Here is a 24457-nt window from a genome sequence, read left to right on the forward strand (position 1 = left end):
TACTGAGGCTAGGAAACACTGTACCACCGATAAATCTACGATAATCGATCATTTCAGTAAGCATTGTTCTACGGCTGGCCATGCTTTCCACCTCGGGGGCGCAGAAACTGTTATATACCTATATCCATCCTGCCCTGCCTTTATAAAATCTTCGAAAGCCAAGTCAACAAACAGATCACCGGCCATTTCGAAACCCACTATGCAGTCTGGTTTCTGAGCTGGTCATGGGGGAACCTTAGCCACTCTCAAGGTCCTAAATGCCATCAATAAACCGCCATCGATAAAAGACAGTACTGTGCAGCCGTCTACATCGACCTGGCCAAATATTTCCACTCTGTCAATCATCCTATTCTTATCAGCAGACTCAATAGCCTTTGTTTCTCAAATGACTGCCTTGCCTGGTTCACCAACTACTTCTCTGACAGAGTTCAGTGTGTCAAATCGGAGGGCCTGTTGTCCGGACCTCTGGCAGTCTCTATGGGGGTGCCACAGGGTTCAATTCTCAGGCCGACTCTTTTCTCTGTATACATCAATGTCGCCCTTGCTGCTGGTGATTCTCTGATCCACCTCTACGCAGACGACACCATTCTGTATACATCTGGCCCTTCTTTGGACACTTTGTTAATTAACAAACCTCCAAACGAGCTTCAATGCCATACTCTTTCCGTGGCCTCCAACTGCTTTTAAATGCTAGTAAAACTAAATGCATGCTCTTCAACCAATTGCTGCCCGCACCTGCCCGCCTGACTAGCATCACTACTCTGGATGGTTCCGACTTGGATGGATCCGAATATGTGGACAACTACAAATACCTAGGTGTCTGGTTAGACTGTAAACTCTCCTTCCAGACTCACCTTAAGCATCTCCAATCCAAAATGACATCTAGAATCGGCTTCCTATTTCGCAACAAAGCCTATTTCACTCATTTTGCCAAATATCCCCTCTTAAAAATGACTATCCTACCGATCCTTGACTTCAGTGATGTCACTTACAAAATAGCCTCCAAAACTCTACTCAGCAAATTGGATGTAGTCTATCACAGTGCCATCCGTTTTGTCACCAAAGCCCCATATACTATCCACAACTGCAACCTGCATGCTCTCGTTGGCTGACCCTTGCTACATATTTGTCGCCAAACCCACTGGCCCCAGGTCATCTATAAGTCTTTGCTAGGTAAAGCCCCACCTTATCTCACTTATCTCACTTACCTCACTTGTCACCATAGCAACACCCTCCCGTAGCACATGCTCCATAAGGAATTTCTCACTTGTCATACCCAAAGCCAACACTTCCTTTAGCCGCCTTTCCTTCCAGTTATCTGCTGCCAATGATTGGAACGAATTGCAAACATCACTGAAGCTGGAGACTTATATCTCTCTCACTAACTTTAAGCATCAGCTGTCAGAGCAGCTCACCGATCACTACACCTGTACACAGGCCATCTGTAAATAGCCCACCCAACTACCTCATCCCCATATTGTTACTTTTTTTTGCTCTTTTGCACACCAGTTATTTTGCTCTTTTGCACATCTATCACTCCAGGGTTAATGGTAAATTGTAATTTTGTCGCCTATATGGCCTATTTATTGCCTTACCTCCCTAATCTTACTACATTTGCACACTGTCATGCCCTGACTTTAGAGAGCCTTTTTATTTCTCTATTTGGTTAGGTCAGGGTGTGATTTGGGTGGACATTCTAGTTTTTCCATTTCTTTGTTGGCCGGGTATGGTTCCCAATCAGAGGCAGCTGTCTATCGTTGTCTCTGATTGGGGATCATACTTAGGCAGCCTTTTTTTCCACCTTTAGTTTGTGGGATCTTGACTATGTTTGTGTGTAGTTGCTTTCTGCACTGCATGTAGCTTTACGTTCGTTTTTGTATTTTGTTGGTTTTTCAGTGTCATTTAAAATAAAGGAAAAATGTACGCCTAACACGCTGTACCTTGGTCCAATCCACCTCTCAAAGACTGTGACACACTGTACATATACATTTCTACTGTGTTATAGACTGTACTTTTGTTTATCCCATGTGTAACTCTGTGTTGTTGTTTTTGTCGCACTGCTTTGCTTTATCTTGGCCAGGTTGCAGTTACCTGGTTAAATAAAGGTGATATAAAATAAAAAAGACCTGCAAGATATGTGAGAGACAAACTAGCGGCCATAAGAGAGGTCTGGGAGAAGTGGGTGGAGCGTCTGCCATACCTCTACAACCCTGGGCTTGAAGTAACAGTGGATGAGCAACTGGTTCCATTCATAGATACATTTTTACTTTCATATCTGTAATGTAAGGGATTTTCACTGTTTATTATGTATTGCTGTAATATCATTGATTTATGTGATTGTTTTCTGTGACACTGATACTAATTACTGATAGTAATCTCTTTTGTCAAAGGGTTGCTGTTCTTTCCGGTAGTATTGTCACACCCTGACCTGTTTTAGTTTTCCTTGTGTGTCACGCCTTGGTCATTGTATTTTGTGTTTTTGGTATATGTTTGGGTAGGCCAGGGTGTGACATGGGTTTATATGTTGTGTTTCGTATTGGGGTTTGTATTAATTGGGATTGTGTATGATTAGGGGTGTGTCTAGTTAGGCTTGGCTGCCTGAGGCGATTCTCAATTGGAGTCAGGTGATTCTCGTTGTCTCGGATTGGGAACCGTATTTAGGTAGCCTGAGTTCGCTTTGTATTTTGTGGGTGTTTGTTCCTGTCTCTGTGTTGTAGTCACCAGATAGGCTGTAATTAGTTTCACGTTTCGTTTGTTGTTTTCTTATATCAGTTATTTCATGTACCGCGATACTTTCATTAAAGTCATGAGTAACCTACACGCTGCATTTCGGTCTGACTCTCTTCTTACAACAGACGAACGTCGTTACAGAAACACCCACCACCACTCACAGACCGAGCAGCGTGTGAACTGGCAGGAGCTAAAGGACGACGTTATGGACAGCAGAAGCATGGAGTATACTACGTGGGAAGAAATCGACAGGTGGGCGGCCGACCCAGATCGAGTGCAGGAGCCCGCCTGGGATTCCCTACAGCAATGCGAAGAGGGCTATAGACGAATGGAGTCGAAAAGGAAAGCACGGCGGCGCAGAGCGAAAACCGAAAGTAACGGGGGAGAGCGCAGAGAGAGAGTGGCTGAGTCAGGAGTCAGACCTGAGCCTACTCTCCCTGTTAATCGTGAAGAGCAGTTGCAGTGGGAGAGGCTGCACCACTTGGAGATTTGGACATGGGAGGAGGAATTAGACGGAAAAGGACCCTGGGCGCAGCCGGGAGTTATCGCCATCCCAAGGAGGAAATAGACGCAGATAAGCGGAGAGGCGCAGGTATGAGGAGGCAGCACGGCGACGCGGTTGGAAGCCGGAAAAACAGCCCCAAAAAATGTATTGGGGGGGAGGGCTAGAAGGGAGAATAGTTATGCCAGGTAGGAGACCTGCGCATACTCCCTGTGCTCACTGTTGGGCTAGAGAGACCGGGCAGGCACCGTGTTGCTATGGAGCGCACGGTGTTTCCAGTGCGGGTGCAGAGCTAGGTGCGGCACATACCAGCCCTTCCTATTGGCCGGGCTAGAGTGGGCATCGAGCCAGGTAAGCTTGGGCAGGCTCGGTGCTCAAGAGCTCCAGTGCGCCTGCACAGTCCGGTCTATCCAGAGCCACCTCCACACACCAGTCCTCCGGTAGCAGCTCCCCGCACCAGGCTTCCTGTGCGTGTCCTCGATCCAGTACCACCAGTTCCAGCACCACGCACCAGGCCTCCAGTGCGCCTCGCCTGTTCAGCGCAGCCAGCGCTTTTCTCCTCTCCTGCGCTGTTGGAGTCTCCCGCCTGTTTAGCACAGCCAGAGCCTTTCTCCTCTCCTGCGCTGCCGGAGTCTCCAGTCTGCCCAGCGCCGCCAGTGCTCCCAGTCGGCCCAGCACGGCCAGTGGTCCGAGTCGGCCCAGCGCGGCCAGTGCTCCCAGTCTGCCCAGCGCGGCCAGTGGTCCCAGTCTGCCCAGCGCGGCCAGTGCTCCCAGTCTGCCCAGCTCCGCCAGTGCTCGCAGTCTGCCCAGCTCTGCCGGAGTCTCCAGTCTGCCCAGCGCCACCAGTGCTCCCAGTCGGCCCAGCGCGGCCAGTGCTCCCAGTCTGCCCAGCGCGGCCAGTGCTCCCAGTCTGCCCAGCGCGGCCAGTGCTCCCAGTCTGCCCAGCTCCGCCAGTGCTCCCAGTCTGCCCAGCGCCGCCAGTGCTCCCAGTCTGCCCAGCGCCGCCAGTGCTCCCAGTCTGCCCAGTGCTGCCAGTCTGCCCAGTGCTCCCAGTCTGCCCAGCGCCGCCAGTGCTCCCAGTCTGCCCAGTGCTCCGAGTCTGCCCAACGCCGCCAGTCTGCCCAGCGCCGCCAGCGCCGCCAGTCGGTCCAGCGTCGCCAGTCTGCCAGGATCCGCCAGAAGTGCCAGTCTGCCAAGATCTTCTAGATCGGCCAGACAACCTGAATCATCCAGTTCCACCAGCCAGCCAGGATTTACCGGAGCCTACTACCTGCCTGAGCTTCCTCTCAGTACTGGGCTTCCACTCTGTCCTGAGATGCCCCTCTGTCCCGAGCTGCCCCTCTGTCCTGAGCTGCCCCTCTGTCCCGAGCTGCCCCTCTGTCACGAGCTGCTCTTCAGTTATGTGGGGATCTGGGTGAGGACTATTAGGCCATGGTCGGCGGAGAAGGTGGATGATCCCAGGACGCGAAGGGGAGGAACTAGGACATTAATGGAGTGGGGTCCACGTCCTGAGCCAGAACCGCCACCATGGACAGACGCCCACCCGGACCCTCCCTATGCTCTTGAGGTGCGTCCGGGAGTCCGCACCTTAGGGGGGGGTTCTGTCACGCCTTGGTCATTGTATTTTGTGTTTTTGGTATATGTTTGGGTAGGCCAGGGTGTGACATGGGTTTATATGTTGTGTTTCGTATTGGGGTTTGTATTAATTGGGATTGTGTATGATTAGGGGTGTGTCTAGTTAGGCTCGGCTGCCTGAGGCGATTCTCATTTGGAGTCAGGTGATTCTCGTTGTCTCGGATTGGGAACCGTATTTAGGTAGCCTGAGTTCGCTTTGTATTTTGTGGGTGTTTGTTCCTGTCTCTGTGTTGTAGTCACCAGATAGGCTGTAATTAGTTTCACGTTTCGTTTGTTGTTTTCTTATATCAGTTATTTCATGTACCGCGATACTTTCATTAAAGTCATGAGTAACCTACACGCTGCATTTTGGTCTGACTCTCTTCTTACAACAGATGAACGTCGTTACATTGTGTTTGTCTCCACCCCCTCCAGGTGTCGCCCATTCTCCCCATTATCCACTGGGTACTTATACCTGTGTTCTCTGTTTGTCTGTTTCCAGTTTGTCTTGTTTGTCAAGTAAACAAGCCGTTTGTTTCTCAGCTCCTGCTTTTCCCCATCTCTTTTTTCTCGCAGTCCTGGTTTTTACCATTGCCTGTCCTGACTCTGAGCCCGCCTGCCTTCCACTCTGCCTGACTCTGAGCCTGCCTGCCGTCCGGTGCCTTTCCCCCTACTCTGGATAACTGACTCCTGTCTGACTTGACCTGTCGTTTCCCAGCCCCTGTTGTTGTAATAAACATTGTTAATTCAACACAGTCTGCACTTGGGTCTTGACATGAAATGTGATAAGTATATGCCCAGCAAGCCAGCAAAGTATTGCATCAAGACATGGGTGGCCTGTGATGCACAATCCAGCTACGCTTGGAAGATGCAAGTCTACACAGGGAAGCCGACCGAGTGGAGGCCCGGAGAAGAACCAGGGGATGCGGGTTGTGCTTGATGTGACAGATGGACTGAGGGGGTACATTGTCACGTGTGACAATTTCTGAACTCATCCAGCAGCTCCTGAAGAGGAAGAACAAGCCTGAGCTCCCCCCTGCACTCCTCACAATAAGGGGGAGAGAAGCCTTCTCATCAAAGTTTTCCTTCACTCCCACCACCACTCTAGTTTCTTACCTCCCAAAGAGGAACAAGAATGTGGTCCTCCTGAGCACACTGCACAAAATGGCTGAGATCCGTGATCGTGAGGACAGGAAGCCAGCCATCATCCTGGACTACAACCACAACAAAGGAGGCGTGGACAACCTGGACAAGGTGATTAGAACTTACAGCTGCAGGAGGATGACTGCCCGCTGGCCCCTGGTCATCTTCCATAACATCATTGATGTGTCCTCATACAATGCCTTCGTGATATGGAACAAGATCAACCCTACCTGGATGCCTGATAAGCGGAACAAGAGAAGGGTGTTCCTGGAGCAGACTATTGGCCTGATCCACCTGAGCCTGAAGCTGGGGCAGGCAAGAGGAGGATAAAACAAATACTATATGCTGCCCATGTGAGAAATACATCTACAAAGTCCATGCACACACTCCTGCATACTGTCCTACATGTGCTAATTAGAGTTGATTGATGTATGTTATGTTTTCTGTTTTTGATTTGTATCTATTATCTTATTTTATTCTTGTTTATTGTTGTTGTTTATACACCTTGTGGGTGGGGGCAATGGTTCAAAAAATGGGAGAAGACTAGTATTCTGTAGTTGAATTCCTCATTGTACAGTGTATAAGAATGTCATTATATTGCCAAAAAAAGACTTATTGTTTCCCTTCAGTTAAATGCATTCAAAACTACTTTCTGCACATTTCTGCTACTTTTTTAGGCTATAAAGTGCTATCTCTTGCTAAACAAAAATGGTGTTTACACCTATGCAGTACCTTTAGAAATAATAATAATAAAGCTCTGCTTTAGTAAAGAAAACAATTATGACAGGTGTGTTGTAATAAGAAGGAGTGGTGTCTACTGATTAAATGCAGTCTTTCTGCACTGTGAAGAGGGAAAACCTAGATATTCACAAAGTTTCTGATGAATTACAGGTTGTTTCTTCCTGCAAAATAGATTTGGGGTTTAAAATTAAATTAAGCTGCTTTATTTTAGGGGTTTAGCAAAGGTGGGTCATTTTTGACCCTCAGGACAAGGGGAGGATACTGTAACGGTTTTCTTTAGGTGAAGTAGACGCAAACCAAAACGCAGCGTGGTGGTTAATCATGTTCTTTAATAAAGACGCTAGACATGAATAAACTAACAAAAACAATAAACGTGGAAAACCAAAAACAGCCCTATCTGGTGCAAAACACAGAGACAGGAGCAATTACCCACCAACACACAGTGAAACCCAGGTTACCTAAATATGGTTCCCAATCAGAGACAATGACTAACACCTGCCTCTGATTGAGAACCATATCAGGCCACACATAGAAATAGACAAACAAGACATCCAACATAGAATGCCCACTCAGATCACACCCTGACCAACCAAAACATAGAAACATACAAAGCAAACTATGGTCAGGGTGTGACAAATACAGAATGTTAAGACGACACAAGGGTTAAGTCCCATAAAACCGTTGATCCTGATTAGACTCAAACAATAGCGCTGGTTATGAGCAAAGGAAATAGCACTCAGTGCCTGAGCCAAGCTGCTCCCATCAAAGGGAACATGTAACAACAAGTAGTAACTCTCAAGCTCTCTACTATGTGAGATTAAAACTGTAATGTATAAGCCATGGGAATGCATAGTCTTTTGTCTGGTACACTTTATCTCATCTCTTTCTATCTCTCTTTCCCTCTTTATATTTCTGTCTTTCCCTCTTTATATTTCTGTCTCCCCTCTCTCTGTATTTCATTCTCGACCCCTCTCACACTATACTCCACCATCTTTCAATTCCTCCTACCCTGACTTCCCTCCTTCCCTCCATCCCATTCCCACTGGTAGCCTTCATGTCTAAAAGCATTACAAAGCTGATCTTCCAACCTGACAAGAGGAATCCTACTGAGAAACGTCCATGAATCCAAGAGCTACAGATCAAAGCAGCCTCCACCAAAGCTACTGGATCCTGAGGCATTACAGGTCTACAATTTATTATAATCATATTCAGAGTAGACCAGGGATCTAATGCCTGCTAATGTCATTTGTTCATTTATATGGCCGATGTAAATGTAAATTTCTCCCTATCATATTCCAGATAAATCTCAGATCTCGCTCGCCCCCCTCCTCCTCTCTCGCGCCCTCTCTTTTTCAGACTTTCTGTAGCCTGTAGTTTGACTGGTGGAATCACACTATACACCAAGTATTTAATGTCATACATGGCTGCCATCCTCTACCTCTCACGGCCATCTCAACCCCGCATAGACCTCCACCAAATACCGAAGTTGCAAGTGGCCCATTAGAGTGGACAACAAAGGAGATTCCTTCCTCTTATCTTAAAGAGATTCTCCGGTAGGTTTGTATACTTTTTAGCCAGTAGTTTTGAAAGTAGCACTCACAAGCCAAAGGTTATGTGCAGATATGTGCACCACATCATTGGTCTCTCTCTCTTTAATGTGTCCACTGAGCCATTGGCCCCACACTGCAACCTCATTGGATAAAGCTGGACAGGCCTCTTGCAAGCTGTCATTCTCTCTCTCTCTCTCTCTCTCTCTCTCTCTCTCTCTCTCTCTCTCTCTCTCTCTCTCTCTCTCTCTCTCTCTCTCTCTCTCTCTCTCTCACAGACCATGCCTCAGGACTTCCTGGCCTGATGACTCCTTGCTGTCCCCAGTCCACATGGCCATGCTGCGGCTCCAGTTTCAACTGTTCTGCATGCAGCTATGGAACACTGACCTGTTCACCAGACGTGCTACCTGTCCTAGACCTGCTGTTTTCAACTCTCTAGAGACAGCTGGAGCGGTAGAGAAACTCTGAATGATCGGCTTTGAAAAGCCAACTGACATTTACTCCTGAGGTGCTGACCTGTTGCACCTTCGACAACCACTGTGATTATTATTATTGGACCCTGCTGGTCATCTATGAACATTTGAACATCTTGGCCATGTTCTGTTATAATCTCCACCCGGCACAGCCAGCAGAGGACTGGCCACCCCTCATAGCCTGGTTCTTCTCTAGTTGTCTTCCTAGGTTCTGGCCTTTCTAGGGAGTTTTCTTCCTAGCCACCGTGCTTCTACACCTGCATTGCTTGCTGTTTGGGGTTTTAGGCTGGGTTTCTGTACAGCACTTTGTGACATCAGCTGATGTAAGAAGGGTTTTATAAATAAATGTGATTGATTGATTGATATTTTTGAGTTAGAAAAGTCAATAGGTAGGGGGAGATGGATACATTACATACATAGGTACTCAGACATGAAGGGTTAAGATGGGTATCGAACATATAACCTGTCTGTCTTTCTTTCTGTCTCCATCAATGGGCGGCAGGTAGCCTGGTGGAAGAAATCTAGAGAGGAACCAGGCTATGAGGGGTGGCCAGTCCTCTTCTGGCTGTGCTGGGTGGAGATTAAATATAAACTCGAAAGAGAAAGGGCTTGATAGCTATTTGGAAGCTATAAAATGGAATGGGACTAATAGAAGAGTTACAAACCTCATCAAATCTGGCCTCATCCTCACAGTTTTCCAGCACATGCGTGTAGAGCGACAGACCTGAGGAGTGGAAGGACAGAGGTCAGGGGTTAGACACGTTCAAAAGTCTCAACACTTGCAAATGTTGGCGTTTCGCAAGCGTATTCCTACGGCTAGTTCCACTGTTATTGTAAAAAGTTAACATGCGAGAAGAATTAGCAAAAATTCTATATTTCAAAGTTAAAATGTTTATTGTATCGCAGCCCTTACGAAAAATGATTGCAGTCAGAGTGCAGTATGACTGCAGTTCGATTGCAGTATAACTCAAATCAAATCACATTTTAATTTGTCACATGCACCGAATACAACTTTTACCTCTCTACTTGGCTTGATTCGACGAGCCAGAGGAGATAAAGACAGGCAGATGGATAAACGACTAAATTAGGACTCATAATGACACTGAATGTGACAGGCAAAAAAAGTGAGAGGAAAAGAGAGAGAACTACATCTCTCGACGCATACATTATGTTTTTAAATAAAAGGAGAAGGAATGATTGTGGATTACATGAAAAGGAGGGCCCCATTTTCATTGACAGGGCAGTAGTGGAGCAGGTTGAGAGCTTCAAGTTTCTTGGTGTCCACATCACCAACAAACTAACATGGTCCAGACACACCAAGACAGTTGTGAAAGATGGCACGACAACGCCTATTCCCCCTCAGGAGACTGAAAAGATTTGGCATGTCTCCTCAGATCCTCAAAAAGTTCTACAGCTGCACCATCGAGAGCATCCTGACTGGTTGCATCACCACTTGGCATGGAAACTGCTCAGCCTCCGACTGCAAGGTGCTAGAGAGGGTAGTGCGTACGGCCCAGTACATCACTGGGGCCAAGCTTCCTGCCATCCAGGTCCTCTATACCAGGCGGTGTCAGAGGAAGGCCCTAAAAATTGCCAAAGACTCCAGTCATAGATTGTTCTCTCTGCTACCGCAGGGCAAGCAGTACCGGAGAGCCAAGTCTAGGTCCAAAAGGCTTCTAAACAGCTTCTACCCCCAAGCCATAAGACTCCTGAACATCTAATCTTATGGTTACCCAGACTATTTGCACACACCCCCCATTTGAGATTCTTCAAAGTAGCTACCCTTTGCCCTGAACCAGCATCATGAAGTAGTCACCTGGAATCCATTTCAATTACCAGGTGTGCCTTGTTAAAAGTTAATTTGTGGAATCTTTTCCTTCTTAATGTGTTTGTGTTGTGTTGTGCCAAGGTAGGGAACTCCTTCAAGACTGTTGGAAAAACATTCCTCATGAAGCTGGTTGAGAGAATGCCAAGAGTGTGCACTTTTTACTGCAATCTTTTTCGTAAGGGAGACCCGTACTCACCACCGCAAATTGTTTGTGGACTGAAGAGCAGTAATTAGAATGTTCTATGTTGAGTGGTGTTTTCCTAAAACTGCATCTTTATTTGTTAAATGTTTGTGATATGACATTCTGAGGTGTTGAAATGTATTATGTATTGGCCATTGATATGATATTATTGATTGTGAAGGAAATAATTTGTGTTAATTAATTAAATACCTGTTAAGGTGCATTTTGGATTATACCAGTGTCAGGGGTTGGGCTTTTTTTCCTTTTCAAGTTGCTCATTTTTAGGAGAGCTTTGGCTGGAGTGACATTTTGTCAGGTGTGTTACTAGCACTTTGTCAAAGATTTAGGCGCTCTGCCTTAGAAGCCTTTCACTTCTGTGAATTGGCTGTTGCATTTATGTTACTTGTTTGTTATTTTTGCCAGTCAAGTGTTCATGAATATCAATATACATGATTCCAGCTCACCTTCTGCACCTGTAACTGAATGCCACCATCTTGCACGTGAATTCCATCTGACTCCTCATGCTCCGTACCCCTGACAAGACCGTAGAGTCCACTATCTTACAAGATCCTAAATGTGTCAGACTAAGTGGAAAGGGCAAGACAGAGTAATGGGGCTATAATAACCTAATGACAAACATAAAACCGCACTTGATACGAGGAGCCAAAGGAGAGAAAGACAGGCAGACAGATAAACGGACTAACTTAGGACTCACGAAACAGAGGGGGAAAGAGAGAGAACTACATCTCTCTATGCAGACATTGTGTTTTTAAAAGAAGCACGAGCACAGCAATACCTCCATTATTATTCAATTACCACTGTGTGAATTTGTAGCTAAACATCTTTTACATTTTCCATCAGGTTGTTTAAGAAATGATGCACCAGTATACGCTGAGTATACAAAACATTAATTAAGGACACCTGCTCGTTCCATGACATAGATAGACTGACCAGGTGAATCCAGGTGAAAGCCATGATCCCTTATTGATGTAACTTATTAAATCCACTTCAATCAAAGTCGATGAAGGAGAGCAGACAGGCTAAAGAAGGATTTTTAAGCCTTGAGACAATTGAGACATGGATTGTGTATGTGTGCCAATCAGAAGGTGAATGGGCAAGACAAAAGTTTTCAGTGCCTTTGAATGGTGTATGGTAGTAGGTGTCAGGCGATTTGTGTCACGAACTGCAACGCTGCAGGGTTTTTCACACTCAACAGGTTCCTGTGTGTATCAAGAATGGTCCACCACCCATAGGACAGCCAGCCAACTTGACAAAACGGTGGGAAGCATTGGAGTCAACATGGGCCAGCATCCCTGTGGAACGCCTGCGATACCTTATGGAGTCCATTCCCCGACGAATTGAGGCTGGACTCGAGGCAAAAGAGCAACTCAATATTAGGAAGGTGTTCCTAAAGTTGGGCATATTCAGTGTACATTTACATTACATTTAAGTCCATACAGTACGAAAACAAACACAGTAAATACAGTGCCTATTGGGTCTATTCTTGTGAATGAGACAACAAATACAGCGGTGAGTATTTCTGGGTAACTCACTGGGAACGTCACTTCTACACCTGAATTGTGCAACATTTGCCCATTATTCTTTTCAAAATTCTTCAAGCTCTGTCAAATTGATTGTTGATCATTGCTAGACAATATTTTTCTGGTCTTGCCATTGATTTTCAAGTAGATTTAAGTCAAAACTGTAACTCCGCCACTCAGGAACATTCACTGTCTTCTTGGTATGCAACGCCAGTGTATATTTGGCCTTGTGTTTTAGGTTACTGTCCTGCTAAAAGTTGAAATTATCTCCCAGTGTCTGGTGGAAAGCAGGCTGAACCAGGTTTTCCTTTAGGATTTTGCCTGTGCTTAGCTCCATTCAGTTTATTTATTTTTTATCCAGGAAAACTCCCAAATTCTTGCCGATGACAAGCATACCCATAACATAATGCAGCCACCACCGTGCTTGAAAATATGAAGCGTGGTACTCAGTGATGTGTTGTGTTGGATTTGCCCCAAACATAACACTTTGTAATCAAGACATAAAGTTAATTTCTTTGCAACATATTGAGGAGTTTTTCTTTAGAGCTTTGATGCAAACAGGAAGCATGTTTTGGAATATTTTTAATATGTACAGGCTTCCTTCAATTAGGTTAGTATTGTGGAGTAACTACAATGTTGTTTATCCATCCTCAGTTACTTTGAAGAATCTCAAATGGGAGGGTGCAAATAGTCCGGGTAGCCATAACATTAGATGTTCAGGAGTCTTATGGCTTGGGGGTAGAAGCTGTTTAGAAGCCTTTTGGACCTAGGCTTGGCTCTCTGGTACTGCTTGCCCTGCGGTAGCAGAGAGAACAATGACTATGACTGGAGTCTTTGGCAATTTTTAGGGCCTTCCTCTGACACCGCCTGGTATAGAGGTCCTGGATGGCAGGAAGCTTGGCCCCAGTGATGTACTGGGCCGTACGCACTACCCTCTCTAGCACCTTGCAGTCGGAGGCTGAGCAGTTTCCATACCAAGTGGTTCTCCATTCACAGCCATTAAACTCTGTAACTGTTTTAAAGTCACCATTTGCTTCATCTCTGTATCTCACACATACAATTATCATACAATTATCTGTAAGTTCTCTCAGTCTAGCAGTGAATTTCAAACACAGATTCAACCACAAAGACCAGGGAGGTTTTCCAATGCCTCGGAAAGAAGGGCACCTATTGGTAGATTTAAAAAAAATAATCATTTTAAAAAGCAAACACCTTTGAGCATGGTGAAGTTAGTAACTACTCATTGGTTGGTGTATCAATATACCCAGTCACTACAAAGATACAGACGTCCTTCCTAATGTAACAGTATAACTTTAGTCCATCCCCTCGCCCCTACCCGGGCTCGAACCAGGGACCCTCTGCACACATCAACAACAGTCTTTACCCATCGCTCCACAAAAGCCGCGGCCCTTGCAGAGCAAGGGAAAGCACTACTTCAAGGTCTCAAAGCAAGTGACGTCGCCGATTGAAACGCTATTAGCGAGCACCACCGCTAACTAGCTAGCCATTTCACATTGGTTACAGAGAGGAAGGAAACCACTCAGGGAGTCCAATTGTGATTTTAAAACTGTTACAGAGTTTAATGGCTGTGATAGGAGAAAACTGATGATGGATGAACAACATTGTAGTTCCTCAACAACAATACTAACCTAATTGACAGTGTAAAGAAGAAAGCCTGTACAAAATAATATTCCCAAACATGCATCCTGTCTCTGTAAATCTTATCAAATTTGAATAAAAATAAAACAAAAACCTATTTTAAATAGGCTATGTCTAAATACAGTTACAGGCACCATCATTACTCCCCGTGGGCGTATAATACAGACAAGCCTACTTAGACTATGGATGGTTTTACGTACAGTTGAAGTCGGAGGTTTACATACACCTTAGCCAAATACATTTAAACTTGGTTTTTCACAATTCCTGACATTTAATCCAATTAAGAATTCCCTGTCTTAGGTCAGTTAGGATCACCACTTTATTTTAAGAATGTAAAATGTCAGAATAATAGTAGAGAGAATGATTTATTTCAGCTTTTATTTCTTTCATCACATTCCCAGTGGGTCAGAAGTTTACATAGAGTCAATTAGTATTTGGTAGCATTGCCTTTAAATGGTTTAACTTGGGTCAAACGTTTCGGGTAGCCTTCCACAAGCTTCCCACAATAAGTTGGGTGAATTTTGGCCCATTCCTCCTGACAGAGCTTGTGTATAACTGAGTAAGGTTTGTAGGATCTCTTTTTCAGCTCTGCCAACACATTTTCTATATGATTGAGGTAGGGGCTTTGTGATGGACACTCCAATACCGTGACTTTGTTGTCCTTAATTCATTTTGCCACAACTTTGGAAGTATACTTGGGTTCATTGTCCATTTGGAAGACCCATTTACGACCAAGCTTTAAGACTGACGTCTTGAGATGTTGCTTCAATATATCCACATCATTTCCCTTCCTCAAGATGCCATCAATTTTGTGAAGTGCACAAGCACCCCCACAACATGATGCTGCCACCCCCGTGCTTGACAGTTGGGATGGTGCTCTTCGGCTTGCAAGCCTCCCCCTTTTTCCTCCAAACATAACGATGGTCATTATGGCCAAACAGTTCTATTTTTGTTTCCTCAGACCAGAGGACGTTTCTCCAAAAAGTACAATCTTTGTCCCCATGTGCAGTTGCAAACAGTAGTCTGGCTTTTTTTATTGTGGTTTTGGAGCAGTGGCCTTTCAGGTTATGTCGATATAGCACTCGTTTTACTGTGGATATAGATACTTTTGTACCTGTTTCCTCCAGTATCTTCACAAGGTCCTTTGCTGTTGTTCTGGGATTGATTTGCACTTTTCGCACCAAAGTACATTAATCTCTAGGACACAGAACGCATCTCCTTCCTGAGTGGTATGACGGCTGCGTGGTCCCATGGTGTTTATACTTGCGTACTATTGTTTGTAGAGATGAACGTGGTACCTTCAGGTGTTTGAAAATTGCTCCCAAGGATGAACCAGACTTGTGGAAGTCTACACGTTTCTTTCATAGGTCTTGGCTGATTTCTTTTGATTTTTCCCATGCTGTCAAGCAAAGAGGCACTGAGTTTGAAGGTAGGCCTTGAAATACATCCACAGGTACACTTCCAATTGACTCAAATGATGTCAATTGGCATATCAGAAGCTTCTAAAGCCATGACATCATTTTGGGGAATTTTCAAAGCTGTTTAAAGGCACAGTCAATTTAGTGTATGTAACCTTCTGACCCACTGGAAATGTGATACAGTCAATTGTAAGTGAAATAATCTGTCTGGAAACAATTTGGAAAAATGTCTTGTGTCATGCACGAAAGTAGATGTCCTAACCGACTTGCCAAAACTAGAGTTGTGGATAGGGTTGAAAAGCTAGCTTTAATGACTCCAACCTAAGTGTATGTAAACTTCCAACTTCAACTGTACATCCAAACTTTTCACAGAAGCTGGATAAAGATCCAATATAAAGAGAAAGGGGGAATGTCTACCGTTATACTGCTGGGAAATGTAATGTTTTTTAACCTTCATGGTACCATCTTACTGATCATATTTGCACTACTCCAGAAATAACTGACGAAATTGCATTCAATTCAAGCTATGTTTGTTTTCAAGTGTAAACCCATGGATGGCGAATCTCTCTAAGTTTTTTTTCTTCAAATTAAACAAAGGCGGGAAACCAATATTTGAACAAATATATAGAATTATACGAGACTCACCGGTACAAGAGGCATATCTCACCTTCCATGAGCACTGTGCATCATGGCTGGATAGCCTGCGCTTCCGATGTCAAAATCCATGCCATTATCAACTGTGTAACTGTTAAGGCCTGCTTTTTGTGGGTCTTAAAACTTCCCATTACCACTGCATGAAATTCTCACTTTTACGCTTGTTTTTAATGACACACCTTAAATATTGCCACCGTTCCCACCCACCTCAGCGCAAGCGAGCTGAGGATAGACAGGTAAAATTGCCAAACCTGGCGTTAGGGCTGGAAAATGCCAGTGCACCAGATTTACATTACGAAATTGCACACTAACGTGCGTTTGATACTTGCAACACCTTAGCACTAGCTGAAAATAGAGGCCATAATGTTATGTAAGTACGCTTAACACCAAACAATTCAAATGTAACAAGGCATCGGGAGTGAGAGATTTAAAAAAACAACAACTGGTAATGTGGGACCATGGCAGAGATATAAATGACAAAGGCAAAGCGGAGCAGCAAGTCAATAAAAACAGAAAGAGAGAGAGAGAGAGACAGACAGACGTAAGGAGATTGAGAGGGAGAAAATGAGAACACCTATAGCGAGGTACGTCAATCAATATACTACGTTGAATAGTAGACATGGGGGCAGTCTGTGCACTTTCAATTACCTGGGGATTTATAGAGTGAGAGTTTTTTTTACTGATATCTTACTGTAGAGTGAAAGTAAAAGGTTATACCAGCAGAGCAGAGGGAAAACATATATCTGTAATTTAAAAAAAAGATTTACAGGAAAGAGAGCGTTCAGCAACCTGTTTCATTTCTACAATTTAGCAGAGGAACAGAAAGAAACAAATTGAGTGACAGAGAGGGATGGAGAAAACGAGAGAGAGTCCCTTTCATAACTATTTCAAATTTGAGAGAGCGAGAGAGAATTATCCTAAGCAGGCAGAAACGATAACAACTTCTTTGAGAATCAAGTAATCTGTAATTGAATCTCAACCAGAGTGAATCTGACTCATTTCCGTGATGGTGGAAATAATCATTTAATTTCTCATTTATTTTATATACAGCGTAACACATTGGCTGTGCTAACTTCGCCTCAGGCCCGGGAAGAGAAGACAAGCATTACCATCAAGCCCTATTACAGTGCAGTAGAAGTACTTTAGAATAGGGAAGTGCTAGACTTCAGAATAGGGAAGTGCTGGGCTAATGAAGATAACAAAGCCCCAAACAATCTATTTTTACCAGCGGGCAATTCAACACCCTTCCAAAATTATGTTGGTGAAATATTCATGCTATCATTCATCACATGTTGACAAAAGATTTGGGAAAATTCTTGGCTCTTCCAATCACTGAAATGTACAGTACCAGTCAAAAGTTTAGGCAGACCTACTAATTCCAGGGTTTTTCTTTTTTAAACTATTTTATACATTGTAGAATAATAGTCAAGACATCAAAACTATGAAATAACACACATGGAATCATGTAGTAAGCGAAAAAAGTGTTAAACAAATCAAAATAAATGTAATATTTGAGATTCTTCAAAGTAGCCACCATTTGTCTTGATGACAGCTTTGCACATTGTCAGCATTCTCTCAACCAGATTCACCTGGAATGATCTTCCAACAGTCTTGAAGAAGTTCCCACATATGCTGAGCACTTGTTAGCTGCTTTTCCTTCCCTCTGCAGTCCAGCTCGTCCCAAACCATCTCAATTGGGTTGAGGTCGGGTGATTGTGGAGGCCAGGTCATCTGATGCAGCACTCCATCACTCTCCTTCTTGGTCAAATAGCTCTTACACAGCCTGGAGATGTGTTGGGTCATTGTACTGTTGAAAAACAAATGATAGTCCCACTAAGCGCAAACCAGATGGGATGGCGGATCGCTGCAGAATGCTGTGGTAGCCATGCTGGTTAAGTGTGCCTTGAGTTCTAAATAAGTCACAGACAGTGTCACCAGCAAAGCACCCCCACACCATCACACCTTCTCCATGCTTCACAGTGGGGACCACACATGCAAAGATCATCCATTCACCTACTCTGCGTCTCACAAAGACACAGCGGTTGGAACCAAAAATCTCAAATTTGGACTAATCAGACCAAAGGACATATTTCCACCGGTCTAATGTCCATTGCTCATGCTCTTGGCCCAAACAAGTTGCTTCTTATTATTGGTGTCCTTTAGTCGTGTTTTCTTTGCATAAATTTGATCATGAAGGCCTGATTCATGCAGTCTCCTCTGAACAGTTGATGTTGAGATGTGTCTGTTACTTGAACTCTATGAAGCATTTATTTGGACTGCAATTTCTGAGGCTCTAATGAACTTATCCTCTGTAGCAGAGGTAACTCTGGGTCTTCCTTTCCTGTGGAGGAAATGAGAGCCAATTTCATCATAGCGCCTGATGGTTTTTGTGAACGCTCTTGATGACACTTTCAAAGTTCTTTAAATGTTCCGCATTGACTGACCTTCATGTCTTAAAGTAATGATGGACTGTTGTTTCTCTTTGCTTATTTGAGCTCTTCTTGCCATAATATGGACTTGGTCTTTTACCAAATAGGGCTATCTTCTGTATACCACCCATACCTTGTCTGTCACGTTCTGACCTTTATTTCCTTTGTTTTGTCATTATTTAGTATGGTCAGGGCATGAGTTGGGGTGGGCAGTCTATGTTTGGTTTTCTATGATTTAGGGATTTCTATGTTTCGGCCTAGTATGGTTCTCAATCAGAGGCAGGTGTCATTAATTGTCTCTGATTGAAGATCATACTTAGGTAGCCTGGGTTTCACTGTTTGTTTGTGGGTGTTTGTTTCCATGTCTGTGTTTTTCACCACACGGTACTGTTTTGGGTTTCGTTCGTTTTCACGTTTATTGTTTTTGTATTCAGTTGTATTCATGTTAAGTATTTCTTATTAAAAGAACCATGGACACTTACCACGCCACATATTGATCCACTGATCTTTCTCGCCTCTCCTCTTCAGAAGAAGAGGAGGAAATTCCTTACATTGTCACAACACAACTGATTGTCTCAAACGCATTAAGAAGTAAAGAACTTCCACAAATTAACTTTAAAAAGGCACACATGTTAAATGAAATTCCTTCCAGGTGACTACCTCATGAATCTGGTTGTGAAAATGCCAAGTGTGTGAGAAGCTGTCATCAAGGGAAAGGGTGGCTACTTTGAAGAATCTGAAATATGTCTTTATTTGTTTAACACTTTTTTTGGTTACTACATGTGTTATTTCATAGTTTTGATGTCTTCACTATTATTCTACAATGTAGAAAATAGTAAAAATAAAGAAAAGCCTTGGAACGAGTAGGTGTGTCCAAACTTTTGACTGGTACTGTATGCATTGTACAGCACAGCATGTGTATGTTCAGGTTTTTGTACTGTATATCTGGACTTAAAACATATATTATCTTAAACTTCTTCTACTTAACAGACACATTGGTCAATCTATATGTTCCCCCCCACGGGATAGATGTCTAACTCTGTGGTTACTGGTAACAAAGCTTACATAACCTTCCCCAGTGTCTGTCCCTGTAAGGGATATAGGTTGGCCTGTCCAGTGGGGCAGGGGCTTCCTGAGAGAACCCTTCCTCTCCAGACAGGAAACAGTCTGATTTTAAAGTACCCAGGAGGCCTTGCTGACAGCATGTACTCCAGGCAAGGAGCTATCAACAACATCTCAAACACCAGAGAGAGAGGGGCGGATAGGGAAGGAAAGAGAGAGGGAGATGGAGAAGGACAGGGGGGGGTTAGATAGTGAGAGGGAGAGACTAGGTTTTCTTTCACTGTTAAATCAGACACATGGCCATTCTGCCACCCTAGGCGAGACAATCAAATTGCAGCTGAAAATAAAATGCATATTTTTCCAGACGTTGACGTTAGGTTCAATTTAGGATCTGAATGAAAGGTGAAAATACGTATTTTCCAGATGCTGAAATCAGGTTACTTTTCCATTCTGAATGAAAGATGAAAATGGGTATTTTACAGATATTGAAAACACGTATTTTCCGGGTGTTGAAAATATATATTTTCAAGACATTGAAATCATGTTCATTTTGGTTCTGAATGAAAGTTGCAAATATGTCATTTATAGACGTCTATGATTAGTTCAGATTTGGTCCGGACCGGACAAAAAAACAATGTCCTTGGACGTGGAAATCAATTCCAGTCCTTGGGGCTGGAGTGGTGTCACACTTTCCCCCCATCCCTAGTCAACACAACTGATGAAACGAATTGCATTCTAAACAGAAGATCGTGAATAGATGATTATTGGTGTCAGATGTGTTAGCTGAGGCTGGGGCAAAAGTGTGACACCAATCAGGCCACGGAGGACTGGAGTTGCCCATTCCTGGCCTACAGTGTCACCTGAAATGTAATTGTAGTAATGCCCATCTATGTGGTAGGCCTTCCGTTTGTAAAAAAAATATATATTTTAAAGACGTCCATAAGACGTCGGTCTTAGTCTGCGCTTGTGCGGTCGTTGCATGGGCTTTATCAGTGCTGATTCCTGTCTCTAATCAATGTGGCTATTCATGCTCTTTATATCAGCTACCCTACTTTATAAAGAGGAGTTATCCTGAGTCCATTTGCAATGTGTTTGCACAGTGGGAAATGCAGAAGAAGCATTTTCTTTTTCGCTATGATCAGCTCACAAAACATGTACAGATACAAACGTGAAACGACTGATCCTGACAATTTAGCCCAAGGGATGAAACTCCTGGACTGCAGTCGTATGTAGCCTGATTGTCCATACCATGTTGTCCATTTTACTTTGACCTGTCCTGTTTTTTTGTTAAACATGTCAGCTGTTATTTGATTGGGCGCCATTTAGTTCAGGCTATTTGATCGGAGAAACCGGCATGATGTAAAATGTTTGTCTCGTTACATTATCTCCAGCCTGTAGGCTACAGAAAATACCACATAGTCTTTCTACCATATTTTATATCTGCTACATGATTTGTGTTAGATACTTTTTTGGTCGGAATGTTGGTGGAGCGCCACAGTAATGCGTCTCTCCAACAACACCATGGTGAGTCACGTTGGGAATGGTAAATATTTAGTCTCCCCCTGCCTTTGACAAAGTAGGCACTGCTTATCATAGGGCGGCAGCAGCACTCACCTAAAAAAAAAAACATATGCCATCGGTTGAGATAAAAAAAATGTGTGTGTGTGTGGGGGGGGCTGGGTTATGTGTGGTTGAATGTCAATTTAGCTCAGAAAATGCCGCCTTCGTCAATCTGCAGCCATAGGCGTCCGCATATTCCTGCCTAATGAGCGGGACGGCCCTGTTACTAAATTGTTGCCCATTTCACTGACATCCTAAGGTAATAGTTCAGAAACCGAACATCTTATATGGTTCTTTAGTTAAACTGAACAACAAGCCACATAATTTACGGTTTCAGTGCCAGACAGCTTATACAGCAGGTGTCGACTTCAACTGGTAAAACGGCAGGTATACACCTATGGCCAATACCATTTAAGCAGGGTTACTGTGTAAACAGTTATTGGCCTTTATTCTACAAACAAGTAGGCTACTCATTGTCATAAAGAGTTATCGCAACATTTCTTTCAATTACTAGGTCAGCATTGTGATGTCATAAATGTTAACAACAAACAATTAGTCACTGTGATGTCATAGAGTTATTAACCAATAATTTGACATTGTGATGTCATAAAAGTTTATCGCTGCAACCAAAAATCAGAATTTGCTCTCCGTGGTGCTGAAACGGGCAAACAGTTTCAAACATAAAACACACACAATTCCCTCCACACGAATGCGTAGCAGTCTAGCTTTCATCTACAGTGCCTATTATTGTTCATTCGTTTAATTGTTGCATTGGGATTACCAATCTGTTTCCAATCAGACCTGCCTGGCCAGGGGAGTTGGCCATAATGGACCACCGACCACGGGACAGCTTCCTTATTAGAGACTCATTCCTTTCCGTGATGGAAATCAATGGTTTTTGATACTGTAAGATCCAGCTCAGCTGACCGCATTGCAAGGGAGGCTAGCCACGGTGGAGAAAGATGAGAGCTGTAGAACTGTAAAACGTGAAAAAACGGTTGCGTATAACGACTCGGCCTATAGGGAAGAGAATATCCTTCTGATCGATAGGACTATAGGTTATTGAACACCTTTTTAAACTTGACGGTTAAAAAACGATGTCCTAACTAAAACTACTCAATAAATTATTTATTTATTTATTTATGGGTATTATGTATTCCAATGCATAAAAGCACTCCTCGCCTCCACAATCTGTGTCTCTCTCCATCACCTCCTGGGATTGTGGAGGCAGACGGGGGTTTCCCTAACTTTTCAGCGCAACCACAGGAGACGCGTCACCACCTTGGGGTTTACCTATCCACAGGCTCATACACCAAATCACATCGATCACATCGCAAACTCCTAGGCACTGCGCAATCAGTATGACTAATCCTATTGGGTCATAGAGAGAGAGAACATCCCGGACAACGCATCTGTAGTGATAATAAAGTATTTGAGTTTCTTACCTCGAAATGTTACTTTGGCGATTCTGTCCCCCTTTCCACGAAGGTCCCGGATCGTCTTAAGGTGGACTAGAAGAGCCATGTCAACTTCGGTACAATACAGCACTTCAGGAAAAAATGAACAACAGTATTTTCCTTCACAGAGCAAAACACTCGTATATTCTGCTGATAAGCGTTTCAACCAAATGTTCAATGATCTCTGAACCTAGACCCTCTCATTGCGTCTTTGGTGAAACAAAATCTCCTTCCATTCCGCATGAAGCATCTGCTTTATCTCCTTTGACAGAAATGAAGGAAGGATGTCCAATTACTCATAAGCTTTCGTTTTATCCCGCGCTATATGCTTTGCGACTGCTGGGTCTCGCGCATCCAGGTGACTGACTGGCGCGTGTGGTGAAGACAGGGGTCTGCGCTTCGACTCGCGGTCATACGGAGGGATGGGGCGGGAGAAAGTGTCTTGGACAGGGAGGGTTGCATTCTCAGATAAAAATGTTTACCATTGTTGAGAGGAAATCCACTATACAGAATATTTTATGTGTATGTATTGATATGTAGGATATGTTTGCCGTTTTTACATGTATGTAGTTCTGTCCTTGAGCTGTTCTTGTCTATTAATGTTCTGTATTATGTAATGTTTCATGTTCTGTGTGGACCCCAAGAAGAGTAGCTGAGGCTTTCGCAACATATCCAAATAAAATACCAAAATACAGAATGGGGTATCAATATTAAAAGTCTGTTCGGGAATTCAATTTTATTTCATTTTGTTAATACCAAAAGAGCCACTAACAGTTTTGAACATGCATCAATAGGCTAGGCCTACATGCCAATTGATTTGTGTGACTTGTGCGGATCTAATTCTAGATGAAAATTATGTTGTGACTTAGCTACATTTATCTTGTAGGGTACATAGGATAGGCCTACCTTGCAAAAATGTGGATCTGTCAGTGGCAACCAGTCATCCAGGGCATGTGGAGCCTCACTGTCATGCCCTGACCTTAGAGATCCTGTTTATGTCTCTATTTTGGATTGGTCAGGGTGTGAGTTGGGGTGGGTTTTCTATATTCTATTATTTGTATTTCTATGTTTTGGCCGGGTAGGGTTCTCAATCAGGGACAGCTGTCTATCGTTATCTCTGATTGAGAACCATACTTACGTAGCCCTTTTTTCCACCTGTCTTTGTGGGAAGTTGACTTTTGTTTATGGCACATAGCATGTAGTGTCACGGTTTGTGTTGTTTTGTTGGTGTCATCTTTTCTAATAAAAACAAAAAAGTTCACCACTCTGCACCTTGGTCCACTTCTTTTAACGGACATGACATCCACCAGTTTTTAGCCCCATATTTTCTGCAAAAATAACTGTGCCTCTCCTGCCCAACATGTGCATGTTGCTGTTTTAAATGTTTACTGTTGGCTATCTTCATCTTATCCGACTTGCCACAACTGATCCTTTAAGAAAAATAAAGTCTATTGCTGTAAAAATAGGCTGTCCTGCTCCTCTCTCCTCTCCTCTCTACCTAACTAACTAACTAACCCTCACAGTCCATTCAGTTTCCATTAAGTCCTGTTAGTTTGGGTGCTCAGCCTACCTAAATGATCCCTCACCCATCATAGCCCTGCCATTCCCAACCAATCAGAAATAACACATTGAAATAACCACAACAATAGCATTCCAAGTCATTCGAATTACCAAAATCATATAAACATCCTCAAATAGACACAGCTGTACCTGGGTGTATGTGCATGTGGTGGTGATCAAGAGTACAGTCAATGGGCCTCAACATCATCTACTAACCGGACAGCTCTATAGAGGCCAGAACCAAACCAATCAAATCAAATCAAAGTTTATTTGTCACGTGCGCCGAATATAACCTTACAGTGAAATGCTTACTTACAGGCTCTAACCAATGGTGCCAAAAAAGTTGTGTGTGTGTAGA

At 43.7% G+C, this 24457-nt stretch overlaps 1 protein-coding gene across 3 annotated transcripts in view; it reads right to left on the minus strand.

The window, feature by feature from the left end:
* The window catches only part of LOC123991013 (otoferlin-like), a 157913-nt gene extending 135030 nt beyond the window's left edge, over positions 1-22883 (minus strand). For all 3 annotated transcript variants that reach the window (XM_046292118.1, XM_046292117.1, XM_046292116.1), the window contains exons 1-2: positions 22528-22883; positions 9416-9474 (exon numbers count right to left, since the gene is read on the minus strand). In XM_046292118.1, coding sequence (XP_046148074.1) covers positions 9416-9474; positions 22528-22606 — 138 coding nt within the window. In that variant the 5' untranslated portion in view covers positions 22607-22883. The remainder of the gene's footprint in view (positions 1-9415; positions 9475-22527) is intronic.
* Positions 22884-24457: the final 1574 nt, after the last annotated feature.

This window comes from Oncorhynchus gorbuscha, linkage group LG12 (assembly GCF_021184085.1).
Source record: "Oncorhynchus gorbuscha isolate QuinsamMale2020 ecotype Even-year linkage group LG12, OgorEven_v1.0, whole genome shotgun sequence".
Lineage (NCBI taxonomy): Eukaryota > Metazoa > Chordata > Actinopteri > Salmoniformes > Salmonidae > Oncorhynchus > Oncorhynchus gorbuscha.